Source organism: Glycine soja, chromosome 6 (assembly GCF_004193775.1).
Source record: "Glycine soja cultivar W05 chromosome 6, ASM419377v2, whole genome shotgun sequence".
Lineage (NCBI taxonomy): Eukaryota > Viridiplantae > Streptophyta > Magnoliopsida > Fabales > Fabaceae > Glycine > Glycine soja.
The window spans coordinates 11,437,290-11,449,705 of record NC_041007.1 but is presented as its reverse complement, the minus strand read 5'-3'; the positions used below and the strand labels follow the sequence as shown (position 1 = coordinate 11,449,705).

The window sequence follows — 12,416 nt, the reverse complement described above, 5'->3', positions numbered from 1 at the left end:
TGGTGTTTTTTCAAAAACCAGGAAACCAAGGAAGACAGGCGCAATAAGTGGCCCTGTTATTTTTGGAGGTTAGTACTTTCTCTCCATGCTCACCACTTTATTTGTATTATTTGGGTAGTATGATAATAGTATATATGTTATGTGCTTCAAGATACAGATGATGTGGGGAGAAGAAAGGGCAACCACTTGGAGCAAAAAGAGAGATTTTGGGAATTACTTCTCACTTCTGCCACTAAAGGACAATCAAAGTCACGGACAACATTTCCTTAGTGAAGTTGGCAAAGGTAGATTTTTATTGTTACTTTGATTTTGATAGGGGAATTGAGAGGTAAAAATGAGCCAGAGGCTCAAGAAAAAGAAATAGAGGTTTATTAGAGGAAGGTTACTTTGCATATAAATACATAAATTCATCTGATATGGTGCTGGTAATAAATACTACCTCTTTTTTTTCATCAAATGTACTGCTATTTGTAGCAACACTTATTCATGAATCATGATGGAGAAATGATGACACTTATGCGGGGCTGAGCATGGAAAAAAAATCAAATTTAGGAACTAAAAATAAAAGTTATATATATATAATTTATCCCTTTCTTTTTTATTTCATCCCACTTCGCAACCCCACCCCACTGTCGGGAAAAAAAAAATGTTGGTGCCGCTAGATGTGGCCACTGGCCAAAGCAAACCACAAAAGGATGATGCAAAATTTTGGACGCATTCTCTGCAAAACGTGTACGGAAACACACATCACATCACGCACACAATTTTAATAATTTTTGGCATCAATCAATTTTTATGGTTCACAATTTTTTATTTTAAAATATGACATTTTTATTAACTTATTGACATAATAATAATAAATTCAAAATATCACACGTATTATTAAACACCTCAAATTATTTTGAGTTTTTTTTAACAGCTCCGTTAATTTTTTTTCTTTTTAAAAAGGTCAAGGACCAGTTTTTTTTTTCTTCTTTGCTTTGGCTAAGGAAGAGTTTGTTAGGGCTTAAAAAAATATTCTCATATAAAATAGAATAAAATATATTTTTAGTTTCTCGAACATTTTTTAAGTTTTAGTTTTAGTTTTTTTTTCATTTTTTATTTCTCTATTTTTGAAATAAATCACTTTTTATTTTTTCATATTTAAAATAGTTTAAATAGCACTTTATAGATAAACAAAAAGTATTCAGATAACCTTTGATAAATAAAAGTGGTGTATTTCAAAATTAAGGATATAAAAAATTAATAAACAAAAAGACTAAAAACGAACTTTAAAAAATTTATAATGACAAAAATGATTAAATTATAACTTTTTTCTTCCTTTATTTTTTTTATCTTTGATTTTGGTTTTCCTATTTTAATACTCACATTTTAGAAAATTTATAATTTTGGTTTAATCCTTAATTTTGTATATTTTTTATTTCTTTTATTTTATTCTACCTATTTCTTTTATTTCCTCAATTCTATATTTATTTAAAATATCATCAAAAAAGTAATTTTATTAATTAAAATTTAAAAAATGAAACAAAGTTCACAAAATCGTAAATTTGATAAAAATTATAGATGTTTTAAAATATGAAGACTATAATTAAAAATATAAAATAAAAAGACTAAAATTACAAATTGAAAATTAAAAGATAAAGACAAAAATTACGGATTGAAAATTAAAAGACACCAAAATTACAATCGTCTATTTAACAATTTGCTTCGGAAAATGTGGGTAATTTTGGAAAAACAAATGTAAATAGAAGTATGTAAATTATATATATATATATATATATATATATATATATATATATATATATATATATATATATATATATATATATATATATATATATATATATATATATTCATCCATTTTTTTCTTGATATTATATCATTAACTATTAAGAATTGATCATTAAAAACTATTAAGAATTAAATAGTTAAATTTATAGCAATGCTATCTTTTAAACATAGTCATTGAATCTCTTTCCGGAATTTCTAGTTTTTTAATAGTTGTTAACTAATGATAAAATGTTTCTCTAAAAAAAAAAAAACTAATGACAAAATGTAGTCCTCTAGGATTGGATATAAGAAAAAAATTGAATTCACATTAATTAAAAAAAAGTTAGTTAATAATATTAAATTACATCAATTTCAATTAAAAATTAACTTATTTTTTATTAAAATTTGGTATCAAAAATAAAAAATCATTAAAACTATCACATCAATTAAATGAAAATATTTTAAATATAATAACATTAAATAAGGTAAAGTTAGTTAAAAAAATTCTATAAATGTATTTTTTCTTCCTACATTTGATAAAAGAGGGAGTATGTTAGAAGTGTATTATATAGTGTCTTTTTAATACTCTTCAAATAGAAAATAACAGTCCTTTCACTTCATTTGTACGTAGGGGTGAAAATGAGTCGAGCAGCTTGTCGAGGGCCTTTGACTCGACCTATGTAAGGCTCAGTTCGGCTCTGCTTGTTTACTATAAAGGTCAAGCTCAAGCTTTTTAAAAAGTCTTTTTAGATAAAAAATGTCAAACTCAAACTATAAAAAAAACTTGTTAAGCTTGATAAGTCGGCTTGTTTAACTAATAATAATAATAATAATAACTTTATTTAATCAAATCTTATTTTATCTTGTCCAGATTTTATTTTATTTCGTTTACAGGCTTGGAGTTAAAATATATTTGTGAGTTTTGGGGCTGAGGACCTATATAACAACAGTAAGGTTTTAGTTTATGGAGTTTTTTTTCGGAGAGGAGAATAATTCTAGGATTTTAGAATTCCAGTTTTCATTACTGTTCATGCACACTGTTCACGTAGAATAAAATTCATTTTCTGCAATTTCGTTTCGGCTTCAATCTACAGTTTCGTTTCTACTGATTAATGGAAGGCTAAGTCTCCAGCATTGTTTTCTCTTGAGGATCAAGCACAACTCTCTTCGTTTAGTAATTTAATTTAGGGTTAGATTAAGTGGTTGAACTAATTAAGGATAAATTCTCGTAACCTATGATAAGAGACTGCTTGTGAACCAAGGGGAAACATGTTTTAATTCTATTATTTTCTAATTCAAATTTGCTTGTTGTTTAATTTACAAAAACAAACAACCCCCCAATTCGTTACTATTTTATTACTATCTGTTATGAACGTTTGGTTGACCATTACTCGTTGGGAGACGATATAGGATCACTTCCTAGATACTGCATTCTTAATGTTTATTTGATTCAAGTACGACCTCGATCAATAGTATATAAGATATGACTTGAATAGACTAAGATGAAATTATTGTAGATATATATTTTTTTAAAATATTTATTATAATTATATATTAAAAAAATTGGATTAAAAATTGTTAATTTAACTAATAATAATTTTTGTTTGACTATATTAGTATAAATCATCTCTAATCCATACATTTTTTAATATTATGTTTTTTTTATTTTCTTTTGATATACTTTGTGCTTTAACGATTTGAATTCAATATGATTTTGTTTATCAATTATTTTTGGATTTGTACATTACCTATACGAAAATTTATAAGTTTCTTTTTTTAGTTAGTATTTCACTAGGTTTTAAAATAATTAATTAATCAAAGATGTCTTTAAGCAAACTTTTAAATAGGCTCGTGGGCCAAGCCAGACTTTTATGTAAGCCAAGCTGAACCTTATAAAAAAGCTTATGACAGGTAATGAGTCAAGCTCAAGCCATACGTATTCAATTCAAGTCGAGCTCAACCCTAGTAAAGCTTGGCTTGACTTGACTCATTTCCACCCTTATTTGTATGTTATTTAATTTTATTTTAAAAACAATAAAATAATTAATCCTTTCATTATACTTTTCCTTACATATAATTATATTTTAATTCTTTCTATAAATATTTTAATTAAATAAAGTGATCTTATCATAACAATTTATATAATTGATATTATTAAAAACACATGTACTACTTTAAAAAAGGATGAATAGCCAGATTTATTATTAAAAGTATAATGCGGTAACAAATTAACCAATAAAAAATACAAATATAGTTATTAAATTTGTAAAAAGTGTGATAAACTAACATTGTGTTAAATCTGTGAAATTATTTTATCATCAAATATAATGTTTAAGAATCAATTTAATGATATATTATATTTTTTTAGAACTAATTTAAGATTAAGTTGCAAAATTTAAAGACTAATTTTATCATTATATTATTTATATGATTAACTTATCATATTTTTATAAATTTATAAATAAGATTTAAATTTTTATTTTTTTAAAATCAATTTATCAACTCCTCCCATTTTCAATTACAAATTGGAATATTTATCCTTAAAAGTTAAGGATGTAAAATACAGTTTGACCGAAAATAGAAGAAACAAGGTATAAGAAAAGAAAAAAGAAAAATAATGCAAGCAATTAGATCAGCAACTTTGAACGGGATCCCCGGGTTAAAAATCTTTGGGGTTGAAAACCAGGTTCATTGAACCTGGACACACCATATTCCGCTCTATTTATACCCATGTCGCCACAGGACTCAACCACAAGCCTCAAATAACCTACCTAGTTTCCATCATCGTATCTGTCACTTCCAAATATACACATTTTCTATTTTGTTCATAGAACTTTAATTTCAGAATCATTAGATGGTGCTGACGATGATGGCGGCGATCGGCATCGGCATCAAGCAAGAGAAGAAGATGCCAACGGTGGTGGCGGAGAGCGAGCTGAAGAAGCGGAACGAGGAGCTGGAGAAGGAGCTCAGAGAGAGCAAGGAGAGGGAGGAGCAGATGAAGCGCGAACTCCAGAGCGCGTGGGAGAGGCTGCGCGTGGCCGAGGAGGCCGAGGAGAGGCTCTGCTCCCAGCTCGGGGAGCTCGAAGCAGAGGCAGTTTACCAGGCGCGTGACTACCACGCGCGAATCGTCTCTCTCATGGACCAGCTCTCACGCGCTCAGAGCCTCCTCCTCAAGACTAGCGCCTCCTCCATTTCGCTTCCTTCCTCCTCCTAAATCATAAACATATATATATAAAAAAAAATTGTAATAAATTTTTGCATTTTCTGGTCAAAGTCATTGTGATTCTTAGATGTATATGATGATGATGATCCATATCGCCGTGGATCGAATCTGTTAAAATTTTGGTGGATGATTGAGAATAGAAGTTTGATTGGTTTAGAGTTTTGAGGCTTTAATTAACGTTCATAAGCTTTTCCGTTCTGTAATTATTAATTATTTGTTTGTGTCCAGAAACAAGACTTCATTGCCTCATTTTCGAACGTGAAAGTCAATGTTATTATTCGATTAGACAATGAGAATGAAAACGTGGAGCTTGTGAAATGTTTTGAATTGTTCAGATCTCAATTTCAAATAATGGCAGGATTCGGGACGCTACTACAGCTAGATGGATGTTTCGACACGAAACTCTCTGAAAATTAAAAGCAATGGTTATAATTTCAACGTGTCAATATTCTTTTTAGATAAGAAACAAACAATCTGTTGAAAGATCAAAACCAAATTTAAGCCATTCCAGGGAATTTGGTTCGTACTACATGTTCTTTGGAAAATAAATATGGAATGGTTTCAATTTTCAGCACGTTCTTGAGTTTTTGTTTTGTAAGGATTCATGAATTAATCGGAGAAAAGGAAAGGAAAATGAACGGGGGAGGAGAAATTCCCCGGAGGATCTCCAGGGTAGTGGTGACCGGTGTTTGCCAATTATGTTGGAGATTCCACGAATCGCGTATTGACACGTGGAAAATGATCCCTATCTTCCCTTGCGTGTGGATGATGTTCCCCACCAGAGGGAGGCAGAGAAAAAATGGCTGTGTAATGTGATCAGCATTAATTGGAAGTGGAGAATTGGTCCGGCATTGTGGCCACTGAAAGCTACGACCCAAAAACGTGAAATGGTATAGTAGCAATCAATCATGTCGTCGTGAAAAGTTCTCCTTTCCCATTCATATTCCAGCCTTAATCTCTTTATCTCTTTTTCGTTTTTGGATTAGACTCTTTTAAATAAATAAAAATATATTTTTTTCTTGTAAAGTGCATTATAATACTAAAATTTAATAAATGGGATCTTTTTATTTGCTCCAATTGGTTTTCTTTGAATTTAATAAACATGTGTCCTCACTTGTCAATATAAAAGTTTTTCTTTAATTAATTATTTTTAAGATAATTATTATAAAAATTAATAAATTTATCACAATTTCAGTGCATGTTATTTTTTTTCTTGTTATAACATATTATTTCATTGATAAGGACAGGATCCAAGCAATCTAAATTGATTTTATCTTATTGTAGAAGTTTAATGTATATTTTTTTTAGGTACTTGGGCACTTGTAATTAAAGAGATGCGTAGCCTTCATAAACTCAGTTTACACGTAACGTCAACCTCAAGTCCTCAACATGCAACAATTTTCCTCGTTAAGATTGGTGTAAACTCTAAACTTCCTAATCATTTTGAAAAACTATCACAAAATATATGCTTGCTTCCATTGGCACGGGTCAAATCTCTCTTTTTGGAGTAAAATTCCTCCATGGCAGAAGACTAGAATATGAATGAAGAATTGAGAAAGTCTTGTTTGATCTAGACGAACCACAATCGTCGTCGTAGGAATCTCTTAGAAATTTCTTTAACCGTCAGACGTGATCTACAAGATAATTATATTTTTTTTTATAAAAAAAAAAACTTATACCCACTTTCAATTCTCGAAGTCAACTCAATTAACCAATGAGATTATCCGTCGTCTTAGCTGAAGAAAAGTGAGGATCCATTCTCATTTGATTTACCTCTTTGAGATATATTTTGCTTGTAACACTTTAAAGTTGCGTGTCAATCTTATAGCTATGTCATTGCTATGCTTTTCGATTGTAAGATATGTAAAGTTATGAAAAATAAAATACTCTTCAAACCAATGTGAAAACTTTTTGCGGATAATTTATAAAACGTGAAAAATAAACATTTAATTGTTCATTAGATTCTGTAATCCCGCGACATATCACAACATGAATTATTGGAACCAAGAACCCTTAACATAAGTGTTAACTTGTGTTGTTTAATTAAATGATTTAGAATTTGAATTTAATTGACTTTCGGATATAAAATAAATTATATTAAAAGAAAAATATCTTTTTTTACATGTGTTCATAGTTTTCCATGTTAATCACCGTTTCTTATCAATAACATAATTAGAAGAAAAAAATGAATTCTTACATTTGTTATTTCCACTCTTTCTTTTATAATTTTTAAAAATGTCCTTAAACACTAAAAACGTCGTGCATGTTCGGCTTGGGTGCTGTCAATACATGACAGTATCATGAGAAGAAAGGTCACTTCTTGTGGCTGTGCTATTATCTTGGTCATTTATTGGAATTTTTTGGATTTAGCCAGGTCACTTCTTGTGGCTGTGCTATTATCTTGGTCTGGTGGCTGAATGAAATGTTTTGCTTTTAAAAAAAATTAAAAATATGAGGAGAAAGGTGTATAATATTATCTCTCAATAAGAGAGGAAAATGTATTTTATTCTAAAATATATTAAGAATAAACATTGTACAAAGATAATAAATTACAAGTTATGAGCTTGTCTGAAAACTTATAATTTATAAAGTAGTAAAATAGGATAATCTATCAAACACTTTAATTTAATCAAACTAATTAAATAAGCTATAAACCAGTTTAATGCGATATCAAACACACTCTTAACTGGTAAAATAATATTTCCTCTATTTTTAAATATAATACATTATTTTTAAAAATTTATTATCCCTTTTTATAATACTCTTTTTAATTGTCACCTGCATTATTTATTTTTATTAAAATATTTTTAATTATTTTAGTCCATAAATAATAACTGTTATGAATTGTCTCTTTCTCTTTCCTATAAAGACAAGAGAATAGCAGAGTTTAGTTTTCAATATTATTATTATCTCTTTGTACATTAATTATTTAAGGGTGGTTTTGGAAAAAAATATTAGAATAAATGATCATTTTAATAATTGAATATATAAAGTTGTAATAATTTAGTTCCCATGGAAATGAAAATTCTTATTTAATCCTTAAATAGGTAAAAAGTGCAACAATTTCGTTATTGAAATTATTTGTTATTTAGCTTTAATATTCAACCATCAATTTAACATTAAATTATATTTTTTAGACCAATTTAACATTAAGTTGTATTTCAAGCATCAATTTATTATGATGTTGTACGCAAAAAGTAATTATTACATTTTTTACACATTCAAATATTAAATTAAAGTTTTTATTCTATATTGTAACGGTTTACATATTCAAAACTAAAACCATGATTTACTCAAAATATTACAATTATAAAAAATATAGTGTTAATATTATATTAACCAAATTTCTTAATATATGCGAATTATTTAACAATATCTTATAACCGGCACAAAGGAAGTATATGATTTTGAAAGAAGCCCGTTACATTGATTTGCATGTGAAATTAAAGTAAAATATAAGAGAAAGGCCAAAAATTACATTATCATGATCATCAATTTTTTACATGTTGCATTCTATTTGTCAAATGTGAAGCATGTTAGTAATTTTGGGTCATATATATATTACATAATTGAATGAGTTATGATCATTATATTATTAACCAAAATATTAAAGTAGTTTAATCAATATAAAATTATAGTTAAGGGTATATATGTCATGAAAGATTAATTGCATAAATATCATCCGTGATATTGGTGAGGGACCACATTATAATTATCGACATTATGTCCTTTACTTTTTTTCTTTATCCATAAAAATTCAAAGAAGAAAAAGAGAATTTTCTACATTTGAAATATCATAAAACCAATCTTTTGTCAATCTTTTATCATTGTTTCATTATGACTAATTCATGTATGTTTCCGTATTTAATCTTCTTGACGATTGTTTATTAGAATCAAATTAAGCTCATTGATTGAATCCCAACATTTGAAATTAAATCCCAACAAAGTATTATCTTAATCTATTAGCTAATTATATACCAGACAACAAAACAATAATATACATCCAAATATTTAAAAATCACATTCACATCCAACTTTCATAACATATCATAATGTAATCTTTATTGCAACCATAATGGGTGGACTTAAGTTTTTTTAAATGTTAAAGTAGAATAAAAAGTTGTTCAACTTGGAGAGTGTACCCTAATTGGTGAATTGTTGTTGTGACTTTGGAAGCTTGCCCATTGGCGCAAGCGAAAAGTCACGTTTGCACATGACTCCATTGGTAATACTATGTTGCCACGGAGTGCTGAATCTAAACGGTTCAGGACCCACACATAAATGGCGTCCAAGTATTTGGCAACCGTACGAAGCACGTTAGCAATAATTTATATATAATATAAATGGTCATTCTCTTCTCATCAAAGTTGCAACTTGCACATGTCCCACACCAGACTTTTCTAGTTTGAGTGAGAGAGGGAGGCAAGACTTTCGTTTTTGTAGAGAGTGGTCACAGGTCCGGTTGGTTCCAATTTAGGAAAATAATATTAATTGATTTGGATTATTTTTTAAAAATAAAGTCGACTTAAAATGAACCAATATGATCATATTTGGATTGGTTTGGATGAAGTCATCGAATCACTTAATATAGTAATACAAAATAAAGAAAATTAGAGAAAAAATTGTAATAAAATGAATGGAAACTAACGAATAATATTAAAAATGAGAATTTCAGAATTATACAACATAAAAAAAATCTAAAGAGTATGAGTTTGAGGTGGTTTAGATTTTACATGTTCAAATTTAATATCCAAATTGATGTCTCGGGTTCATAATTTTTAAATTTTAATTGAATTGGGCAAGTTGGACCCATGATTATCCCTGCATTTTGCTATAAAAAAATTAAGTGAATAAATTATAATATTTCTTTGATCTTTGGTATATGAACTCGTACTTTTTTATAGGAATAAATTTGTGTAATGTTTTTTAAATAATTAAGAGAGTTAATAAATGTATAACAAGTGTTGGTGTAACATTTTATAAATAAATAACAAAAATTAGTGTAAAAATAAAAAAATAAAGAGGGAAATCAAAAGAAATTTGACAATTTTTTTAAAAAAATTACTAAGTAGGTCCTGAACTAATTAAGAATTTTCAAACAGGTTCTTAAATTAGTTTTTTTAATTAGGTAATTGATTTTATCAAAAAAATGAGTCTTTGGAAATTTTAAAATCGCTATAAATTGTAATTTTTTTACAGTTTTAAACCCAAGTCTAGAGACTCTAGATACTTACTTTTTTAATTAGAATAAATTTAATATAAACAAGTTAATGTAAATACATATTTAAAGTGTATTTAACAAGACAAATGAGTTTATTTTACGAGCTTAAAATTTGTTTAACAAAAAGAAGGTTGTTTAGTGAGGAGTTTATTTCATTCGCTTGTAACAGTTTTTGAAATACTACTTTATGTTCCTATAGTATTTTTTTTGGTACATATGCTCATTTAGTTTTTAAATTTACAAGCTCCTAATTTACCATTTTTACCATTTTTTGAATATATATATATATAAATTAACAATTTAAAATTTCTTTTTTATTGATACCAATTAAGTTGTGAACAAATAATTAAATATATTCTTTTATATCATTTTATATTTATAAGTTGGTTTAAGAATTAAATTTATCAAATACTTTTAATTAATTCAATCACTTAAATTATCTCAATTCATTAACTTGTCTGCTAATTTCACTGTACACACCCTTAATTATCTGCTAATTATACGATACAGACCATTATTCTCCTCTTCAAACTACTCTATCCATCATCGCAATTTGCAGAGGATTCGGCTGTCTATTTAGGAGTTACTTTCTTTGGGATGATTATTATCGTTGTTTTGTTTTGGCATTTGATGTACTTGTCTTGTTACAATGTGCTGCTAATATTCTTTGACAATAAATACTTAGAGAAACTATGTTTTCTTTTTTTGGAAAATCAAAGTTATAATTTGTACTAAATACTTATTCTAAACAAGAGGTACGAGAACAAACATTTCCTAATATAAACCCATTTATCTTTAGAATAAATATTTTTAACAAGTTAAATTTTAAGTGCATTTTAAAATAATCAAAATTTGACCTAATTACCAATGTAAATCAGAAATTGAAATAAATAAAAAAGTAAAAATAATTTTAAAAGAAAAGAAAAATTTGAAAGTACTTATAATAGTTTTAGTTTTTCAAAAATATAAAAAATATGCTGACCGTGGAAACATGTGTCTTACACTTTGTTTGGAGCATAGGAATGAAGGATGGAGGAATGTAGAAAACACTGGTTCTCTTCCTTCAATCGATTGATATGCTACTTTAAAAGGAAGGATGAAACAAATATCAGGATGAAAGCATTCGAATGTATGTCGTGAAGTCTAGGATTTTTTTATTTATTTTTTATCAAAAGGGGATATTTTTTCTTTCAAAATTACCTAATGGGGTAGATTTTTTATAAAAAAAATTAGAGGTTAGTCATAAATAAAATCACGACTTTGTGTACTGAAGTAATAAAAAAAATAAAATACTAATATGAGTGTATTCCAAAATAATTTCATATATGAAGTTGGTTGCATTTATAAGGAAAAGAAAAAAAAAATACTGTTTTTAGTCAAATTATCAATGAAGTTGGTTGCATTTATAAGGAAAAGAAAAGTGTTTTTTTTAGTCTAATTATCAATGAAGTTGGTTGCATCTGTAGAGGTCAAACAGAGGATAATACATATTAGATGAATGAATAACATACTAGGATTAATCTAGTAATGGGGTTGGGATAGATGCACGAGAATTAAATTTGATCTTTATTATCATCTTTGAAAAAAAAATGCTAGACCAATGAAAATAACACATTCTTAGAACTGCAGAATTCTTCGAGGCATTTGTTACGGCCAACCCCCAAAATTGCGTTGTGATGGACATCCACTAAAATGACATGTCGGCCTTCTTTGTGTCTTTCTCTTGTTTTTTTAAAGGGTGTTGTTAGGTGCACCCAGTATTATTGTTGGTGCATCCAGCACTTAAGAAAAAAAGACTGAAATACCCTTGATCCGTAAGCCTAAAAAGTTGATCCGTAAAAGACATACGGATCAACTTGATCCATATGCCTTTTACGGATCAAGTTGATCTTTATGCACTTAATATCAACATACGGATCAACTTAATTCGTAAGCCTTTTATGGATCAAGTTGATCCGTAAGACACGCACACGCATCACAAATGCAAAGAAAACGCATGGACAATTTTAACATTTTAAAAAAATGCTGAGTGCACCTAGTAATACCCTTTTTTAAATGACATGGCTCAAGCACCATCTTATTGCGTACAAACGACCATTATATAATTAAGATAATTCACACATATGAGTTAACGGTGAATTATAGGAAGAATTTATTTAAACTTATAATAAGTAATTTTAAAATAAATATTTTTAAAAA

At 27.9% G+C, this 12,416-nt stretch overlaps 1 protein-coding gene across 1 annotated transcript; it reads left to right on the top strand.

The window, feature by feature from the left end:
- Positions 1-4,500: 4,500 nt before the first annotated feature.
- LOC114415652 (protein RESPONSE TO LOW SULFUR 3-like) lies at positions 4,501-5,169 on the top strand. The gene has a single exon (XM_028380447.1). It carries the CDS (start codon positions 4,625-4,627, stop codon positions 4,985-4,987), a length of 363 nt encoding a protein of 120 aa, XP_028236248.1. The 5' UTR covers positions 4,501-4,624; the 3' UTR covers positions 4,988-5,169.
- The last annotated feature ends 7,247 nt before the right edge of the window (positions 5,170-12,416 follow it).

Coding starts and splice junctions, on each gene's coding strand:
- LOC114415652 (XM_028380447.1), top strand. CDS start 4,625: ATGGTGCTGACGATGATGGCGGCGATCGGCATCGGCATCAAGCAAGAG.